Source organism: Atractosteus spatula, chromosome 16 (genome assembly GCF_055471065.1).
Source record: "Atractosteus spatula isolate fAtrSpa1 chromosome 16, fAtrSpa1.hap1, whole genome shotgun sequence".
Classification (NCBI taxonomy): Eukaryota; Metazoa; Chordata; class Actinopteri; order Semionotiformes; family Lepisosteidae; genus Atractosteus; species Atractosteus spatula.
This window is the reverse complement of record NC_142721.1, coordinates 11062964-11084928: the sequence shown is the minus strand read 5'-3', so window position 1 is coordinate 11084928 and position 21965 is coordinate 11062964. Positions and strand designations below refer to the sequence as shown.

The window sequence follows — 21965 nt, the reverse complement described above, 5'->3', positions numbered from 1 at the left end:
GTAATATGCATTGTGATTGTTATTTTTATTTAAGCTGTACTGGGGCAAATTCCAATTATCTTTGTTGACAATAAAGACAATAAATTATTGAATCTGGAAATAAATGTTGTGTATTTCTGAGTTCATGCAAAATAGTTTGCAATACTGACAAGTCCTTTGTAGGACATAAAAGCAAATCCAGTCTCTCTTGGAAACTCTTTGAAAATGAACAAATGTTTTGTTTCTGTGCTTCCATTAGGCTGACCCATGACATCAGTCTGGATGAGTTTGAAGACGAGGATCTGTCAGAGATAACGGAGATCACTGATGAATGTGGCATGAGCCTGAACTGCAACGACAGCCTAGACGTCACAGTAAGGAAATGATAAAACGCAACTTTCTGTCGTTTTTTCACCTTTCTTTTAGGGGTGTTGGGGAAAGGACTTTGAAAGTCTGTCCATCGCAATGGAAAAATGCAAAACAAGATATTTTTGTTGTATTCTTTGTTGCTGTTCACCCTCAAAAAGGCAACTTTTTGTTGAGAAGGTTATTGCCTGCTATCATTTTGGCATGGTGTACTTCTTTTCTACATGCAAGAGTGAAAAGGAAGAACCTAGTAGAGTTATTAGAGGATAGATGTTCATGGTATGAGTCAATTTATAAAGCATGACTAAGTAACCATGTCTTAGGCTATCATCAACCCTGACTGAAATAATGAAAGTCTGAGACTACATAATTACATAATATTCATCCCCTGAAGCCATACCCCTTGGACAGCCACTATGCAGATATTACAGCTACACAGTATATGACACCCAACCTTTGACGTGATTACTTTAATCTGATTCCATTTTATTAGTCAGACATCTGCTGGTGTGAGAAATCAGAGTTATGCTGGAATTCGTGTCTACAAGCTGGGAAGCTAACAAGGTGCAGTTCACAGACAGTAAAACCTTACAAATGGAACAGCGAGTGGCACTCACCCCTGTTGACATGGGTTTCCAAAAACTAAAACTCCAGCATAATGACGATACGTAAGTACTGTCCCACTGGATGGTACAGTATGTTCAGCCGAGATCCGCAATACGTGGTTGTTACAGATCCCGTGGCAGTTTTCAGAAGAGTGCGCGTTTTATTCCTGGTGTTGCTCACTTTGCTGCTCTTCAGTAGTGGATTAATGGGTTCCATCTTAAATATAAAGTGTTTTAGGAATGTTCTGGGTGAGAACTACATATATTAATGCCCTGAATAAGAAGACGAAGCAGAAGAAGAAGGATTGTTGTTGTATGATCATTACCCTACAAGAGAAGCAAATGAATGTGTTGTATGTTCAATTCAAAACAGGTCAATGGAATACAGCATATTGTATGAAGAATAGACTGTCATAATGAATCATTTGATATTAAATTACTTGTAGTAATTTTTCAGAAGCATAAGTAAAGCAAATCTATATATGTTGTAAAACATTTTTTTCTAATGCAAGTGAAACACAGGCAGTCTAAATATCTTTCTTGAATTTAGCATATTCTTAGAACTAATAATATCATAGCCTTTCACTATCTACCTTTATTACAACATATTATGAAATAAAGTGTCACTTGAAACTTGTCTTCAACAAGTTGTTGACATTTTGATTGAAACCTCTGGCCAAAATATTATATTTTGCTTGTAAATATAAATGTATTTACAGTACATGGCTTCTATTTATTCAGTAAGGAACTGTTCCAACAACTGTTCTCCATTTGTTTCCTAACTATATAATAATAATAATTAATAATTGCTTACACTTATATAGCGCTTTTCTGGACACTCCACTCAAAGCGCTTTATAGGTAATGGGGATCCCCTCCACCACCACTAATATATGTCTTCTGTGCTTATCATCATTAGGGCCTGAAACAATAACATTCTTAACATTCAAGCACAGGAAGGAAAGTCTTTAAATACATTATCTCTATCCTAGTGTGTAGGAAAACCCTCTTGATATTCTAATATATTTTTTATGGTTTCTCATTATTGTGGTGTCCGGGGAGCTTATTATATGAAGATATGCTATTGGCAGTGCACACAATTTTAGGCAGAAGCCCATATTGTAACCTGTAGTGAAATCTGAGCAGTTTTTACGTTGCAATGTGTAGTGATGAATTAGAAGCTTAAACTGTGCTATTGTTGAAATTAACTCTTTACTGCATTCAATAAACTGTTTACAAGGAAGTTAATCTTATCTTGGTGACTCACTGTGCCCCAAGTCAAGCAGACCAAGTCAGACCAATTCACCTCACATGATCCAAGACTTTGTCCTGAGGAAGTCTGTAGCTTTTTAATTCTCTGAAACTGCATAACATGTATTGAAGGAGACAGTGGATTTGGTAAGCTTCCTGCTTTTAAACATACTGTAGACTTTTCAAGGTCAGCTTGCACTTTCAAAATGCTTTCTGAAGGATTTTGTGAAATAAGTAACAGTATAATTTTATTCTTTTTGCCCGTGTTTATGTAAGCAGTTAACCATCAAAAACTACCAGAATGCAGAATTTTCTGGTAGAGTCACCCACTGCTCAATGTAATGGGGAACGCCATTCTCCTTGTTTAAATAAAGCATTTCCTTTGTTACAGAAAGCAAATAAATATTTCCTTTGTCAAAATGGCTGCATATATTTTGTATCCCTAGAAATCACCAGTATCTGCATGAACCCTTTTCTAATCTACATTGGAAGTCATTGTGACCATAGTGGTATAAAGTAAAATACCATCATTTAAAAGCAGGTCAGATAGCACTTTCATCTCTCCATTTCCCTTTGTAGAAATAATGAAAAATTAGATTACTGTCTTTGTAACCAAGGAAATATAATGGATGTGTATTGCCATGTCGGCATTCTTAACGAGCTCAGTGTGCAGCATGATGGCACCATGAAAGGATGACTCATACAGTATACAGTGTATAATTGCTAAGATGGTCGCCCTAGTTTCTTTACATACTAATTTAAGGGCAATTCATGGTGCTTGTGTATTCTTGTGTTCTTGTGCTCAGTCACGTTCTCAGTTCCTATGAGAACTCCTACATCTAGAACTTTGCCACTGCTTATTTTGCCACAGTTAAGCCAAAAGAATGAATATCACTGTCATACATACGTAGGTGTAAATATAATTATGAAGTGTGGTTTCCATGGATATTCCATTTTTCCCTCTGCGTATTAGATTCAGTCTTTCAGGCTCGCTTTTCAGAAAGAAAAATAGCAACCTTGCCATATTGTGAAAGGGAATTCAACATTTTTCTTTAAGAAACTAATGTTACACAGTGCTCTCTTTTTATGTTTAGGCTTTTATGTCTTGGTATTTAGGAATCCTGGCGCTGTAATCCACATATGAGAGTTGTTATTATGAATAAAATACGTTTATCCTGCAGATTACAAATTCATAATAAGGATTCCTCTAGATGGTTACCTTCTCATTTTACAAATCACAATAATAATTTCTCCTGTAATTTTGTTTTATTATTGATAACCATCTTCCAGTTTTGGGTTCCTTACAACATGAATAAAACAACAACAACACCAACATTAGAAGATATCTTAAATGGATATCTGGACCTCGCTTTCTTTTTGTCCCTAAGAATCAGTTATACCAAGGACTGCACAACCACTGTCTACCACTGTCTGTCGTTATTACAGTAATGCATATCAACTGAACCTGAAAGGCAAAATGAGCCCTTTCAGTTAATGTGTCATTGCTAGTGGCAGGCTTCTTTCCTTACAACAGCTGTCACCAAGTCCTCGAACTGCTTGTGTTGGAATGGCCTCCTGGGCATCCCTCAATAATTGATGAGGCCAGCCTTCTGAAACCCCCCTGGGATGGTGATATCAGCGATGAGGTAATCCCACATTGGATGAGGTAATAAGCATACCAGGTGTAGTTTTCCCTCTTCCCAGGCTCTGTTTCTTTTTAATGTAAGCTTTGGGCTTATAGTAGGAGACAGATGCCTTACTGCTTTAATGGACGTTCGTGAGCTCTCTGATTACTGGATCCAGTTAATGGATTATAGGCACTGGAAATGGACTCTGCAGGGAAGGTGGGCCATTCTGCTACCAATCTATTTGTTTTTGGTTGCTTTCCTTCATAGTTTATTTTAGATTGGCTGAAATAATCGCCAGTGATAATTCATCAGTTCATGTTTAAGCTGAAGTGTTTTGAAATAAGCATATGGAAATCAGTATCACCAAATTTATTAATGCATTGTTTTGTGTGTTATTTTTTGTGTTCTTTGTGTTCTGATTCTCAGCAATTTTGCTTTAGGGCAACATTTGTTTCACAGATTGTTTTCTGGATGCATAAATGGCCTGCAGATGTATTCATACCTCTTTTGAAATGGGTGCAAAAATATCATATAGCACAATGAGTAACAGATGAGATAGTGTCTCACTTAATAAAACATCTAATGTTATACTGACATCGTAATAGCATTGCACAGAGCAAATATGTATTCGCCTTAATTCATTAATTGGATTGTGGATATTTGTAACATGAAACATTATGAAATCTGTAAATATTTCTTTTATTTGATGTTAATTTTCCCTATGTCATCAGGAACAATATGATTACATGTGGAGGGCGCTGCATATGGCCTAGTTTGCAGAACCAGGTAGAACCTCTGTAGATAATGTTAATTAATGTTAGTTCTGCGCTTGTTGTGGTATTCAGCCACTGGGACTGTACTCATTTGAATATTGAAATGTTGTGTGTTGTTCTTACAAAAGTGTCCTCTGTGCTTCTGTCTTGAGAGTGGAGAGTTCTGCCCCATAATGGCCGAGCCCTCTATGCTCTGGTCTCAGCCAGTTCTGGTCCTTTTTTAAAAGATCATCCATTGCTCTTGACCTTTTCACAACACAGCTTTTTGCTGGGAATTATGACATGGTCTTGTGTTTTGTCTCAATATTTTTGGAAGGAAAATTACTTTTTATAGATCATGGTGGTGCGGCGGCTCTGTGGCTCAGGATCTGCGCCTGTTGCTGGAAGGTTGTCAGTTTGTATCCCACGGCCGGCAGAGGAATCCCACTCTTTTGGGCCCCTGAGCAAGGCCCTTAACCCCAACTGCTCCAGGGCCGCCGTATAAATGACCCTGCGTTCTGACCTCAAGCTTCTCTCCCTGTCTGGGTGTCTGTGTGTCTCATGGAGAGCAAGTTGGGGTATGCGAAAAGACAAATTCCTAATACAAGAAATTGATTATGGCCAATAAATTGATCTTATCTTATGTACAGGGCAAATACTTTTTGGATTTTTTTATAATTACAGTTTAGCACACATCTTTTGGCATCTTAATTGTACAGGATTAATAACAAATTTAAAGCATGCAAAAAATCAACATACTAATATTGCATGCAGTGAGCATTAAGAAAATTACAATTGTAATGCCGAATGTGTATTCAGATCAGGAGGGTTCCTGACAGTGATCTGTGCATTTCCTGTCAGGCAGTAGGGCTCAGTCGTGCTATATGTACGTCACTCCAGGGGCATTTTCACAGGATGCAAATAGAAAGAATGAATGTCTAATCCTACAGCAGTGTCTCCGAGCCCCGTCTCTGGTTGGTTGCCTAGCAACAGGGCAAAAGCTCTTAAAGAGAATGTGGTTTAATGAATAACAAAAAAACACCATAACAGTCTTTTCCCTCAGGGTAAGATTATTAATTTTTTTACACTAAGATGTGAAATTATTTCCTGGAAATATTTACAGAATGTTTTCTAAATGTGAGATTTTATTTTATGCACTGTAGCCAAAATGTTTTTTTTATGGGTAAAATGAAGACTCAGATATTGTTATTGATTTTTTTATGCAGACAATTAGTCATTAGTCATTAAAAAGTATTTTAAGTAAAAAAGAGTCCTTCTTTCTCACATCATTTCTAATGATGCATCTGAATCAGACTTTGCCAAACTGGGTCGCTGTGACACCAATATTTGTTTCACCTGAGTTCTCTGTTGCTTAACTGGACCTGCAACGTTTCTTAATTACAACATGTACAGTAAAACATTTTCAGTTTGCTTGTAAATGATTTAACTTTATAATTGTTATCAAAATACAATTAGCACTGGGCAGCATTCTAACTAATTCTATTATTTAGGTAAGACCTCCAGTCACCTGATTTTTATGTTTTTTTGCTAATTGAACGTTCCCTGTAAAACCTCAGATTTGAGATCTGACGTCAACCATCCCTAATATTGTTGGGATCAGTTAAGGCTTGGAAACAATTTAAAAAAGTAAACAGGATCTAGCGAAATAAAATATTATTGGATAATTGGTTCTGAATTAGAGTCGTGATCGAAAATGAAAAGGGGAGATACCTGGGTGATGAAGATCTGGATAATAGTGCCTGAATTAATGGTTTCATGGTCTTAACTTCTGACATGTAAAAAGTCTTAATACTGTGTTATTACCCAAAGACTTGAATGATGCATGTTAATTCAGTAGAAGTAAAGATAGTACATCCACAGTTCTAAATTGAGATTATCCTCTTACGTTTTCAGTTGTTTTTCTCAAGAAAGAATCTGCAAATGTTTCTATTTGATGTGTGATTTTTTTGTTTTAGCTTTTGAGTGCTGATACTGGCCATCTCTTTATATCCCATAACTAAACCGAAATGAAAATGACAGCTAAATGACATGAAATTCAAATGGAAGAGCTCTATGATTTAATTTACCACATTGCAGTGCATGTGAGAAAAAAATGCAATGGAAAGTTCTTAAATTCTCCTTTTGGATAATACTGTATGTGACTCATTTTGCATGATTGTTTTTAATACAAATGTTGCATTCTTATAGTATAATAGCACAGAATAGGATTAGCATTTATAATATACACTTAGTATGCATTACCAGATGTAATCTGTGCTGATCCTAGAAACAAATCTTTTTGCAGCTTAACTGAAATGAGCATGTAATAAATACAATAGCAGACTTAATTAGTTTCACATTTTAATTTTTGTGCATTAACTATGGACAAATCAAAATACAAAATAACCAAATACATGGGTTTACAAATTAGGTTTTTTGTGTTCTGATGGGTTTGAGATGAATGTCAGAAATCAATCTAAAACCAATTTGACTAATATGTTCTTTCTGAGGTCTTGTGGAAGTCAAGTGAAATAGTATTGACTGATATGTAAAGAAAAGAAATGCAGATTTGCTTTTGCAGGTTTTTTTTAGTGAAAAAGAAGGCTGAGAAAAGCTCAGATATTTTCCTACAACAGACTTGTGTGACTGCGCATGACTGCACATGGGTGTGGATGATTAGTAACCAGGAGGACACGTAAACCAGCGAGTGATGAGTCACCAAGCCAGGCAGTGGGTCCTGAAAGGGTTACAGCCATGACGTGAGTGAATTGGTTTCCCTGCCTCCCCTGTTGATGCAGGCAGCTCTCCGACTGATCTCTGCTGCCCAATCTTTTTCTGTCTTTCCAGTGCCGTGTGACCAGAGAGGCCAATAGCGCAGCGGGGAAGGTGGATGGGAGTGAGGCCAGCAAGCTGCAGGCAGAGATACTTCATTTGGATTTGATTGATGCGGTGGATGAGATACAGGACGAGGAAGCTGAACTGCCCATCAAGGCCCCCCCAGTGAAGGAATCCGTTCCCGTTACCATGGATACTTACAGACCCAAGAGACCCACCACCCTTAACCTCTTCCCACAGGTGCCTCGGACTCAGGTAAGAAAGCATCCTCTCTAACGCTCTGACGAGCTTTCCTTTCTGAGGTTAGAACGAGGCTAGAATACTGGAGCAAGGGCGGATCAATACCTAAACCTAACCTACAAGTGGGTTGGGCAATTTAAGAGCATCGTCTTTTTAGGTCCCGCAACCATTCCTGTTTTTGTGTTGTCATTCTTTTTAGCAACAAGCTTTGAGAATGGATAACATGATGCCAAATCTAGATTTAATGTATACGTGGCTGTTGTGCGCTTCACCATCTTCTGATTAGTGCAGTATGAAAATACAAAGCGGTTTTCTTACTGAAAATAACCTTTATTAAAGAATTGCCCTTCTTACATTATCTAAAATAAACTCTTCTGCTTAAATGATATGGTGGTCAGTGATATTTTTCACAGCGATTTAGGCCCAATGTAACATCAGCAGACATTAATTACTGGTCAGGCTTGTGTGGGCAGGCTGAGAAATATCAGAGGGCCGCACAACAGAAAAATCACTGCTAAGCTATCCAGCTCCCCACATAATGATTTAAAAGGGCCACAAACAGTATCTACATCCATGCATTACCCTATATATTTGGAAGCAGATTTCATCTGTATAAATCATTTCTATCGGCACTCTAATGTATTTCTCAGATACTGGGAGTTTAATGTGTTTTTGCTGAAAGATATTTGTGCAAATACATAGGTAAAAAGCACATAAGTGCCATTTGAAAAATCAGAAATTCAATTGTTAAAATAATCACCAGACTTAGATTCCTTAAGGGCTGTGGAACTGTAAAACATTGTCAATGTAATGTACAGAAGAAAGATGGAAGGGTGGATTTTTCATGCAGTATATTAATTCAGAAGAATAATTTTTTTGCAAGCAGGTTTTTATCCATGTCCCATATTATATCCAGAAAGATCGTAATGACAAGTAGAACTCCCTGAAAATGTGTTTTACAGCTGTGGGTATGAGTTTAGTTAATTAACATAATATTAAAAAATAATTATAAACTTGATTTTATATAGCACCTTTAAAGGTGGCTTCTCAAAGGGCTTTACAGAACAACAACAATAAAAAAAACACAACATATACACAATGAGAGCAGACAATAGATGGGGGTACTGACAGTACAGTAGGAGCAGAGGGGTAAAGAACAGAACCAGTTAGGTAAAGGCTAACTTCTAAAGAAGAAGGTTTTGAGTCTGGATTTGAAGTTTAGAGAAGGTGACTCTCTGATATTCTTGAGGAGATAGTTCCAGAGCTTTGGGGCAAAACCAAAGAAGGCCCTGTCACCCATAGAGTGTAGATGGGCCTAGGGGACAGATAGGAGACCAGAATTAGAAGATCAAAGGTTGCGAGGTGAGGTGTAGGACGATAGTAGCTCAGACAGGTACTGAGATGCCAAGCCATTCAGAGCCTTATAGGTGAACATAAGTCATGCGGGTTGGATTAATTGATGGGATGGACTCACCTTGCACCCTGAGTTCCCATAATATTAACCAGTTGCATTGACCTCTAAAAAATAACCATGATTTTTTTAATTTGATGAATGTATTGGAGTAAAAAAACCTTTGAGAACCTCTTATGATGTTGAACAAGTGATGGTTTTGCTGAAGGTTTTTTCATTACCTCTTGCCTTTTTTCATCCTGATAAGATCCAGAACTGTACAAGGTCATAAAAGTTCTTTATGTGTTATTTTCTAACCTTGTGAAAAATGTTCTCTTTTTGGTTATTTCTCTTGACAAAACAAAAGACAAAAGGTTTGCCTGTTAACAGATATAGGCCTTAGAGTAATTTGTAGAAATTGAGGTTACCTAGAAAAAAAACCTTCAGCCTTTAGAAGTTGCCTTTTACCCTGTTTTTCAACAAGTGTAAATTGAAAATGAAAATTGACCTGCAGCTACCCTTCCTTTTTATCTGTGAATTGGTTTTACTGATGTCCACTTCAATGATTAACAGCTGAACAAACCTGAGAAGCATTTAAGTAGAAGCAGATTTGAATTGGACACAACTGACAGTGCATGAGCTGACACCTCTGATGTAACCTGTCATGGATGGATTAGCACATTTACTGGACGAAACACCATAGGAATGACCATGGGATTAAAAATAATGAATGATTCAGATTGAATCATAATATCCAGGTCAGCGAGTTTGTTGTTGCACCGGCAAAAGAAAAACAACCTTCACAGTAGATCTTGATTGGGATCTCCAGTCTAATCCCTAATCTTAGTGCTGTCAAATCTGTTCATGTACATTGTCAGTGGCTCTATTGTGAGTATATGGCTCACCTTGGATTAAACCCACGGAGTTTAACTGAGGACCAAGCATGCTGGGAGTGGGAGGTGGTCATTATTTTTCTTAGAAGATCTGCATAAATTGAGTATGTTTTAGTTTTAGACTCTCATCTCCCTAAGTCCAAATGATCTGTTTGCTATGGATTTTACAGAGCGCTGTATTTTATAGGCTGTAGTTTAAAGTAGGCTTTAAATGTAATATGTGGAGAACACCACTTGTTGGAGGTGTTTCTTTTCATTGTGCTAAATCATGCCTCTTACTCTAACATTTACTCTAAAGGTTGACAGTGACCCTTATTGTCCATGTTAGTGTCATTTTGTTTTTACCTTTCTATGAGTCCACTTTGTTTCCATCCTCTATTTTTGTAACATTTAGAGATCCATTTCATAGAGTTTAATTTAATTTGATTTAATAACTGAGGTAAGCAGTTTGTGAACATTACTCATGTAGCCATCTCTAGTAGGATGATGAAATACTACGTACTGTATTGGTTAATGTTTGAATGATAAATACACTTTAAAGTGGGTTTCCAACAAAGATATTAAACATACTTCATTACCATTATTGATATGTTTTATAGAGTGATGCAAAGTAAGGATAACACTATAACTCACACACACAGGGAAAACGTAATTAGTAGTGAAACCTCACATTTATAATACGACTTTCTAAGAAATGGCATTGCAGAAGGATCTATTACACTTATTAGCCATTATTATTCAAACCAACCTCCACTGTCCCTGCTGTGGGAAGTAGCAAGTATTGTAATGAAATTATCATATTGCCCTTTTCTCTGTTCTGTATCTTGATTTCAATGGAACCCCTTCTTACCATTTTGTACTAGGGTACAAAGATACAAAATTTTGGGTGGCATGGTGGTGCAGTGGTTAGTTTTGTTGCTTTCAAATGTAGACTTGGGGTGCTCTCTGTGTTGAATGTATGTTCTCCCCATGTTTGCTTGGTTTTCGTTCAGGTGCTCTGGTTTCCTCCCACAGCCCAAAGACAAACTGCTATTGACTCTGGTGTGAGAGTGTGTTTTTGTGTCTGTTTCTGCCCTGCGATGGACTAGTGTCTCATCCAGGGTGTTCCCTGCCTTGAGCCCATTGCTTGTCAGGATGGGCTCCAGCCCTGTGTGACCCTGGATTGGATAAAGCAGTTAGAAAATGGATGGAATGTACAAAATTGTTTATTCAATGAATCCTGTTTTCTTGTACATTGTATGAAATATCTATCTCCTCCAGCAGAGAAAGGCAGCTGACCAATATAATATACAGTACAGAACAATTCTAAAGGGGTAAAATGTAAAGAATATGTTAATCCCAGCAATTGTCTTTGCTCTGCGGAAAGTTATTTACCTGAGTGACTCACACTGGCTCTACATCAGTTCATTCCTAATGGAGCTTTTCTTAAGTGCACCTGTTTCACAGCATTTTTCACCTACACCATTGACAGGATAGTACAGTAGTTACCACGGTGACAGAATACATCTGGCAGCAGCATTATCTGAGTCAGTCAGTGATTAGATGAAAAACAAAGTACTTTTATTCAAGAGGGGAAAACTATACTGCAGGCACCCTGAGCCCTGCCTTTGTTTAATGTACCACGTTCTCTTCATGGAAACCTTGCTAATAATAAGAAGCCTGAGAGGTTACTGTTTTCTAGAGAAGACCTAATGTAGAACGTAGGAAATATTAATATTGCAGAAGAATCTCTGAATAACCCATAGAATACTTCACATTTAAAACTGTGCAAGCCCAGGAAGATACAGATAGAACTTAGAAGATAAAACTTTTCAGCTATACAACAACTCTTTATTTTAGACATGTGAACACAGTATAAACAGTGATTTATTTTACACAGTGATACATATTTTACATATTTTTGATACAGCGTTTTAGACAGAGTCTATTGGAACGTGGTCCTCTGGTGTACTTTCTGCCACAGAATACCCTTGAAAGCAATTTGATTTGGTAATGTTTCCATTACCCACATGTAAAAATTATTTCCAATGACCAATTACTAAATTTCCAATTACAAAACAAAATAAAGGAACAAAGAATTCTAATATCCAGCAGTCAACTGCTGGCAATTATTGCAACAAAACTTTGGTTTTTAAGATGTTTGTTATTATTTAGTAGCTTCTTGTATTATATTAATTTTACTTGATTTAAACTATATAAGCTCATTGTGCTTAAAAACATACATTTGCTAGATGTTTTGAACAGCTGTTAAAACTTTATTTGCAAAGGTCACGGAGTTTAAAAAAATAATGTCCAGTCTTTTCTATTGGTTGTCACCATAATGTGTCAACTAAACTTGAGTGACTGGGGGAGAGACCCTAATTACTGCCTCTATTTTCCAAACACATTCCCAGAGGTAATGAGAATGCCAGCTATTCAAATTAGTATTACTTCACTATTTCACTGCACAACCTACCAAATAAGCACAAGAACACTGAAAGGCTTTTTCCTCCAAAAAAGGAATTCAAATCAAATTCTGGTCTTTTGGATACAAAAAGAAGATTGTTTCCAACATAAACTATTTTAATTTAGTTGTGGGCTCCACCTGGAGATGGTTTTCTATAAGTTGAGACATAGAAGCAGGGAAAATTATAAAGCTCAGATCCTGTGTTTGGCAGTTAAAGGGACTTATGTTCCCTTTAAATGAATGCTGCAGCTGGAAACAAAGGACTCTGGTTGTTCAGCAGAATAAAAGCTTTGTTGTGTGTCTGTTTTTTTTCTTTTAATTGAATCACAGGACACACTGAACAACAACTCGCTTGGTAAGAAATACAGCTGGCAGGAGAAAGTCTCTCGGTCATCTTCTCCTTTAAAAACAGGTGAGTTTCCAAAGTTTCCCGTTTTAAAAACCGACATTAGAAACATGACTGCATTTGAAGTGTTGCTGGGAGACGTGTCTGAATTAGCAATATGCCACGAGCAAAAAGCAGCGTGTTTTCAAAGGGGGCCCAGCCTTTCCCATTCAGAGCGAGGAAGTCAAACATATTTGCTCTCCATTTTTGATTTATAAGGATGGACTGGAAACCTCAACAAGGCAAAATGTGATTGTTACAACTGTTGTAAAGGTTGGGAAATTAAAAAAAATCAGTTATATTATCAGATGTTTTTTGGGAAAGTCAAACCAGTAGTCACATTAGGTAGCCATCTTGAGCTGACTCAGACATGTGAATTGTGCATGGTTAGTGAATGGTTTTAATAACCTCTTCTCATTCAACTTTATAATGCTTTCTAATGATGAAAGACAAAAACATTAATTTGATTTATGATGCTTATACTTGATTTCTGACAGTTCTTTACATAACAGTCCTTACTCTTAATAAAACTTTTGAGAGCATGGGATACTTGACTACTTGTTTTCCGTGGTTTACCTCCTTGGGCTAACCTGTTTACCATGGTTTTACCTTCTGAGCTGTTGTTGCTTCCATATGCAAGATTATTGCAGGTGGAGTATGTTTTAGGGTTTCAATATTAATTAGATTAAGGACAAATAACTGACATTGCTGAATGCTGTACCTTGAACTATTTTGATGTATTTTGTATACTATTTCTATTATGGCATTCCTAACAGAAGAAATGTTTAATGTATCCTCTGTGTTCACATTTGAGTTGTATTCATACAACTCAAATGTTGTATATTGTATAAATACAACTCAAATGTGAACAAAGAGGATGCATTAAATATAAATATATAAATAGTACAGGGTATTGATTTGAAGCTGTTTTGACCTATAAGAAATAAGTAAAGATTTGTATGGGTTTGTCACAGGAGAACTGACTCCACCGCACGACCACATCTGCCTAAGTGACGAGGATAAAGTCCAGCACAGCACAACACAGACCAAAGACAAAGGCACCTCAACAGACACCCCATGTCGGCGCAGCTCTTCAACCCAGAGTAGTGGGGGGACACGGTCCAAGCTTCAGGACAAGCCCAAGTCTACAGCAGGTGTGGAACCACAGACACAGCAGCAGCAGCAACAGCAGCAACAGCAGCAACAGCAGCAGCAGCAGCAGCAGCAGCAACAGCAGCAGCTGCAGCAACAGCATCACAGCAAGGGGGCAGCGGAAGGGCACAGAGATCGCATCCGCTATCACACTGATGTGCGGCTTGAGGCCACGGAGGAAATTTACCTGACCCCTGTGCAGAAGAACTCAGACTCTCTGGAGCACGACAAGCCCTTCTTATCTCAGTCCAGTGACAACCGCATGTCAGTCAGCTCGGACATAGACACGTCCCATTACCAGTCCCTTCCCAACAGGACAAACCCTTCCATCAGTGAGGAGGATGAGGTTTACTTTGCCACTACTACCACCGCCTCGGCCTTAGATCACAAAATGAGCACAAGTCAGGCAGCCAGTTCCCAGGACAATGCTTTTCAGGGAGACTCTGGCGTCCCACGGACTTCTATCAGCTCCGAGGCCAGCGGCCTCTCGTACGACTCTGTCAAGTACACATTAGTGGTGGACGAGAACATGCAGCTGGAGCTCGTCAGCCTGAAGCAGTGCTACTCTGGCTACAGCGACGACAGCGATTCTGCCACCGTCTACGACAACTGCGTCTCCTCGCCCTACGAGTCTGCCATCGGGGAGGAGTACGAGGAGGACGTGGTGAAGCGAGGCGCGGTGTGTTTGTCTGAGGACTCAACGCCCGAGGCAGACATGCCCTTCTCAAGGAAATTTCTGAATGTCTTCATGAACGGACGGTCGCGATCTTCCAGTAAGTGCTCAGACCCAAGAGCAGTAGTTGCAGCACCAAGCCCTGACAATTTTAACCATGTAGGCCCTAGGAGCTGGAATGATAAGTAAGGGTACAAGGTGAAGTGTGCTGAATGATTTTATTCTAATCGTTATATCTGAAATCTTTTAGAGATCTACACTGAGGTGAAGTGTAATGAATGATTTTACTAGAATCGTTATAACTGAAGTCTCTTAAAGACCTACTCTATGCATTTAATCAGTGATAAAAAAAGGGTTGTACCAGTTTGCAATTAGACTAAAGCTAATGTTTAACAGAATTCCATAGTAACATGGTGTTCATAGGAAAGGAAGTGACATCAGGCTAAAATAACATACCTCTAGGACACTGTGTGTACTGAATTTACATACTGACAGATAAAATATTTATTTTTTCAGTGTAGATTCATACTACCAATATATTTAATTTGTATCATAATATATCTGGACATTTCCTGTCAATAAGTATAGTATTTTTCAACATTTTAATTTATAAGGAGAGCAATTAATTGTTGAAGATTTTAGAGAAGAAAAAATGACTCCATAATTGCTTCTAGCTCTTAAGATTTGCTGGTGTTCATTACGTAACTAGGGGAGCTCATGCAGGTTAATTGCTTTGCTGGAGAACCCTGACCCCATGGTGGGGGATATGTCCCCAGCACTAGGGTTACCTTTCCCAACACTCAGCGGCACGTGCCTTGGGATTTTCTCTTCCATAAGCAGGACCTCTGGCATTGTGCTAGATTCAGAAATGACATAATTAGGAGCCTGTAGTGTGTTGGCAGTGATCTGCGTTTAGTCCTCTGTGTCCCATTTGAACTTCCCTCTAACCATAGATATACATAAAAAGAGAGCATTATATTATTATAAAAAAATAAATTCTAGAACAATGTGGAATTTTAACCCACTGTAACTGTCTTCCCCATGTTCCCCATTCTCTCCTCTATTGCTGGAAGCAGAAGTGTGGTTGATTAATCAAACAGACTTTATTGGATTTAGCTCAGAATTCCATACATGTGCATTTTTTGTGTGTTCCTCTGCATTATTTATTTTTAATTGATGAGCACAGGAAACTTTTGGAAACAGTAGGCCAACATTATAAACTAATGAACAACATTATGCTATGGAGATTAATTCATATATGCTGTCAGCTGAATCTTTTTAAAATGCAAATTCCATGTATCCTAGTTTTCCATTGAGCAAAATGGATGGTCAGGAGGGTGGATAGATGGGTAAATTGATCAGAGAGATAGGGAAGGTGCCAGCTTACGTTGTCATATTTATTGCTGATCAACCCAATGCCCTGCCTACCTCTAATCTTATCAGTAGTGCAGAAATGCCCTAAATGGGCACAGCTACATGCCCTAAAAATAGCTAGAGTAATAGTGAAAGCAGGCAGCTTTTTAGTGAACAGGTGCCAGTCAAGACTGTTCAATCAGTGAGCTGTCAGTAGATCTGGCACAAGAAGCGTTCTGGGTCTGCTGACAGATGAGTACACAGGGTGTCATCTGGCAGGGAATTATGACAGCTGCCACCAAATTCAGTTAATGCAGTTTTTCTGAAGAAACATAAGAAAGAATAATGATACTAATGCATGCACCATAAAAAATAATAAAGAGGGACAATAAAGGAGTAAGGCCTTCATTGTTTCTTCAAAACACTGAATCAGAATTACATGGCAGTCTTCATGGTTAGTGAAGTTTCATTGATACCTGGGAGTATCGATTGGTAAACGTGAAAGAATTTTATGGAGGGAAGATGAATAGTCTTATAGTATAATAAACAAAAAAAGAAAATAAGTTCCACATAATAAACAAAATCATCAACAAAGATTTATCATAAATGTATAAAAGCAGATCAGTTTGTCAGTAAAATTATCTCTCTCCTAAAGTAGTTGTGGGTATCAAAGTTTGCCCCAAATTGTTGACATACTTCTTATGGATAAATGAACATACTACTATTCAGTAGCTTCTTCTTTACAGAGTCTCATGGAGTTTAAAATGAAATTCAGGAGGAGGTCAAACCCCAATTCCACCTCCCTAAGTAGAAATATCACTCCTGTGCTGACTCCTCAGCCAGGGTAATTCCACCAATACGGCCCACTATTCGATTTGTGAATCTTCTCTGTCTTAATTAGGGTTTGACAGAACTACTAAATTTGTTATCGTGGCACTTATTTTTTTGGTGGTATTTTGCAGCTTGGTTCCAGCACCAATATTGTACCTAACAATACCTATAATACCTAACTTTAACTTACAATAAGCGTATGGAAGAAAGATGGGGAAGAGTGACCAGCGCAAGTGATGAAATCAGCCCTGCACAGGAACAGGTGTGAGCTTTAACAGTACAGAAGAGAATTCACATGGGCCGTCAGGTGAACTATTTTAGCTGTCATGGAGTTGCAGTCCTTCTTTCTTTCACATTCAGCTCATATTAAAATAAAAATGAGACCTACACTGGCATAGAAATTCGACCACCATGATCACAACCAAGGATTTTTTTTTTGTATTTGCTGATGAATTAATGGTTAAAATCCACAAAGAAAGAATGAAGCTCTTATTAACTTAGTTCTGTTTTCCACCATATATTTACAGTATGTGAAGGTGGCATTCAGAGTACAAAGATGTACAGTATGATTTCCAAACATATAATGTAAGATGTTCCTTGACCTTTTCAGGTGCTGAGTCCTTTGGCTTGTTTTCATGTGTAATAAATGGGGAAGAGAGAGAGCAGAGCCATCGAGCAGTGTTCAGGTAAGACGTAGGAAGTATTGTGATACCCCAAGGAGCAAAAATAGAGCCAAGTCGTTCACCAATTCGTTGACACACTGCTCAATACTGTAACTGCTGTCTCTGTAGCACTGTTTGCCTTAAAATGTGCCAGATAATATCAGAGATGCCATAAATAAGACACCAACACCAAAAAAAAAGCAAAAGAATTGTACTCATAATAATATAGCATGATCACCAGTATACACAAATATCAGTCTACTTTGGCAATGATTTTTAAAAAGGCATTGATCATTGAAAGTGGAAATTGAATGTCATTTGAATTAATGACTAAAATCTGTCAATTTGAACACCATACCCATTATAATGGGTATACCTAATTAATCAAGCGTATTGAATTTGATATCTGGAAGCCAGGTTGTTTGCTGAAACACGCCATTGACGCTGGATTATTGCTAATTGAAAGACGTGGACAGGGCTTACACCACTAGGCGGCTATGAAAGAAGATTAGTGCAGTGTGTTCTCCTAAGATCTTAAGCTGGTTATGTCTGCTGGAGGTACCTTCCAAGTATGTTGACATTCTAGCAACACAAATGAGTTTTAAGATGAGAAGTTCTTTCACTGTCACAGAAGCAGATCTCAGTAGGTTTCCTGCTATTTCTGAGCATAAATTAACTAAAGATAAAAAATCATATATAAAAATCATATAGTGCTAATGTACTGTAGTATAAAACATTCTCTTGCTTTTTCTCCGCGGCCTGATCTAACAAAAGCCTGTGTGCTTGCTGACAGGTTTATTCCACGTCACAACGATGAGCTGGAACTGGAGGTGGACGACCCTCTTCTGGTGGAAGTCCAGGCAGATGACTACTGGTATGAGGCCTACAACATGAGGACAGGGGAGAAGGGAGTCTTCCCTGCCTACTACGCCATCGAGGTCACCAAGGAGCCTGAGCCCTTTAAAGACAGTAAAGGTACTGAAGATGACGCCCCAGCTAAACAGAAGTGCTTCATTTTTAGGAGCCTTGCAGTAATGGTCTCGATACTTAGCAAAATTCCAGAAAGATTTTTCACGCAGGACCTGGAAAAAGCAACATAAAGGTGCAGTAGAAATGACCATTTTGTCACACAACACCATTGCTGAGTTAAATTTATTTTTAATGTTAGTCTTTATCACAAATATTAGATTGACTTTCTCTCTCTCTTATGGAATGAGAGAGACTGGAGATATTTCATTAAAAACTTACTTTGAAACTAAAAGTGGCTGAGGCAATGTAAATGTATTAGTACAATTTCATTGTTATGAGTTGTCAAGTGCAAATTTATACTAGCACAACACTCTGTAAGTTCAATTGTTGTAATTACTTACATATCCTAAAAGTGAATTTGCCAAAGATCATAGATGTCCATTCATTTTTCGTTATCCTTTCCCTTTCCGTGAATTAGAGAAGAGGAGTGACTGGGTAGACAAATTCCGGGTGAAATTCCTTGGATCCGTTCAAGTGCCGTATCACAAAGGGAATGATGTTCTCTGTGCAGCTATGCAAAAGGTATGACAGCACTCACCTGCAAAAGACTTAAAACATAATGGGGCAAAGACTATCACTCCGCAGTTACTATATGGATAATTTTATGGGAGACAGTAGGATTTATCTTTATTGCTAATCCTGGGACAGGAATATTCCTAGATCTTTAGAATCTTTAGAATTTAAGAATAGAACAGAATATTAGATTTTAGAAGGCTTTAGAATAGAAGCTTTAGAATTAATTTTCTGTAATTAAATTTGTATGTTTTAAGGTATAGTGTGTTCAATTCTATATGCACGTATTTCCAAGTACAGTTTTATGTGTAGTAGCATTGGTATAGGTCCAAAGTTTGTGTCAGGTCTTATACTCTTGAGCAATAGATTGTATTGTCAAAGAAACTGAAAAATATTCCTGTCTGCCATTAACTTTAGCTCAAACATTTGTGGACAGATTATACAGAATATACTGTAAGCAAGATTTGGTTTAATTAATATTACTTTTTGTGCTTTGCTTTATTTCAGATTGCTACCAACCGAAGAATGACAGTGCAGTTTAATCCTCCTTCCACCTGCATTTTAGAGATTAACATGAGGGGGGTTAAAATAGTTGTACAGGATGACTATAGTACATTTGACAGAGTATGTTTTTTTTTCTAATTCTCTTGCTTGTCTAATGTTTTTTACACGGTTCACATGCAGAGGTGCACCGTAAATATGCTAGCTCTACATCTCTACATTCTAATGTAACAATGTTGGTAAACCTGTATTGTGCAACATGACATCTGTGAATCTATGTGCCAGTAATCTGTGAATCTATCTGCAAGCCTCTCTGTAAATATTTTTCAGCTGGTAGTACACATGCACAGCCTGCTGTAGGTAATACATTCACTGAAGAATGCAATGTGTTTATTAAAGTTGAGTTTTGAATACATAACCATTTCCTGGGGATCTGTTATGTAAAGAACTATACAGCTACATGGTGGTTTGTCGCCTCCAAGAGGACAGTTTTTGACACTGCAGCTAGTGATGTACTGATTTGCTGCAGACAATGAAAATTCAATATTAACTGATAATAATCTCAAAAGGGAATGTGTGTTTATGAATCTGTATAAACAGATATTCCATTTGAAATGGTGAGGCAATCTTTAATGTACAAATTTCAAAACTAAGAACTCAATATAATTAAACAGTGAAGCATTTTCATTCTTTGAAATGATACTCCTACTTGATTGATGCAGTTCATGAAATTATTATGGATCTGACAGTATGTATTGCATGCAGCATTTAAGCTGATGATTCTGTTTGTGGTTACTGGAATTTTGCTGAAAATATATTTCTGGTTGTTGCTTTTACATGAATGTTCCTTGTAGGACACCAAACATGTTTTGCTCCACCAAATGTCTGGATCTTTTATCAGATATAAAATCAGTAAAGTATAGGCTGTACACAATATCTGCTCTTGTTTAATCACATGTTCTGTCTTATTCAGGAGTTTGCCTGTGGTGGGAGGAAGCTGGGAAGAAAGCTTGCCTTAGAATCTGGGGTGAGTGTCTTTAGAAACCAGCTGGGCCCATTCAGAGCTGGATTGGTTATTTGGTTGTCTGGGTATTTGGTGTCTCCTGTTTCCAATGTTAATTCACTTTTTGTGTTGTTTCCACTGGTGACCCCTAGTTTCACTGTTGATACTAAAGAGTTGACTTGGCCTGTACTTCTGAAAATTTTGAATACTTGGACCAGGTCCCTTTGTAGTCTCTGTTCAAGAGTGAACAGGTTCGGCTGTTTTAATGTTTTAGTGTTAATGCGCTAGAAAATTATCCAGTTGCTTTTCTCTAAATTGATTCCAAAGCAGCAATATCTCGTTGTAATGTGGTGGCCAAAAGTGGATACTGTATTCTAAATGAGATCTTACTAGTGCATTGTACAATTTTAACATAACATCCCTTGATTTACATCTATAATTTTTATATTATTTTATTCTGTCTTTTTATTTCATCCAATAAATTCTGATGCAAATGTGGCTGGTTATGAGGATATTATATATCCTCAAAACATCTTACAAAATTTTCTGCCTACTTTACCCCTGCCAGATCATTTAGAAATGCATTTTTTTGTGTTTGTAATACCATAAGTGTGTAAGATTAAAGAAATATGGCACTTTTTTTTCTTTGAAAGGGTAATAAATGCAGTCACTTCTTCCAACTAAAGAACATCTCCTTTTGTGGGTATCATCCGAAGAACAATAAGTAAGTGGACCATGGAAAATCAAACTTTCATCTCCATCATTAACATGACTTTCATTATGTCAACAATTTCAGTTTGAAATAATGATCACTTCTAAAATGTTTTGTTTCAGAGACTCCATAGAAAGATTAATTAACTTAGTTAAATTTTTATGTTTTCGGGTATAGTGTGTTCAATTCTATATGCAAATATTACTAAGTAATCAAACAAAAACAGACCCCAGAACGATGTATGCAGATCTGTAATCTCTTGCTTATTCTGTTGGACAATTTAGAAACAATGACAAATCCTAATTTTGGGGTATTTCTTCACTGTATTTCTGATAACACATTATAGAATATGAGGTAACTATACATTATAAAAATATGACTGAATACTTAAGGAATCTGCAGTTAACCAGACTCGGTTAAACCAGGTAAATCAGACATCAGTTTTTTTCCAGATACTGAAAACTGAAATTTAAGTGACACTTGTGGTAAATTCAAATGTCAGTAAAGTCAGTTTTGCAAGCTTTTTGCACTACTTGACTGGAAGTCATGCTTAATTAACTCTGCTTCAGCCGATGTACCACATCCATTACATATGACAGTTTCTTATGTTGTGATTTCAGGTACTTTGGGTTTATTACCAAACATCCTGCTGATCACAGATTTGCTTGTCATGTTTTTGTCTCCGAAGATTCAACAAAACCACTTGCGGAATCTGTAGGGTGGGTATAGAAAGTTTGCTCTGTGAAAGAAGCAGCTGACCTGTTTTA

General features: G+C 37.5%; 1 protein-coding gene across 1 annotated transcript in view; it reads left to right on the top strand.

Moving 5' to 3' along the window:
• Positions 1-21965, top strand: part of mapk8ip1a (mitogen-activated protein kinase 8 interacting protein 1a) — a 46658-nt gene that overhangs the window by 21548 nt on the left and 3145 nt on the right. Inside the window, exons 2-12 of the mRNA XM_088935052.1 lie at positions 239-353; positions 7428-7670; positions 12715-12796; positions 13744-14694; positions 17389-17464; positions 18234-18415; positions 18888-18991; positions 19490-19606; positions 20457-20510; positions 21140-21210; positions 21819-21917. Of these exons, the coding sequence (XP_088791178.1) occupies positions 318-353; positions 7428-7670; positions 12715-12796; positions 13744-14694; positions 17389-17464; positions 18234-18415; positions 18888-18991; positions 19490-19606; positions 20457-20510; positions 21140-21210; positions 21819-21917 (2015 nt within the window). The 5' untranslated portion in view covers positions 239-317. The remainder of the gene's footprint in view (positions 1-238; positions 354-7427; positions 7671-12714; positions 12797-13743; positions 14695-17388; positions 17465-18233; positions 18416-18887; positions 18992-19489; positions 19607-20456; positions 20511-21139; positions 21211-21818; positions 21918-21965) is intronic.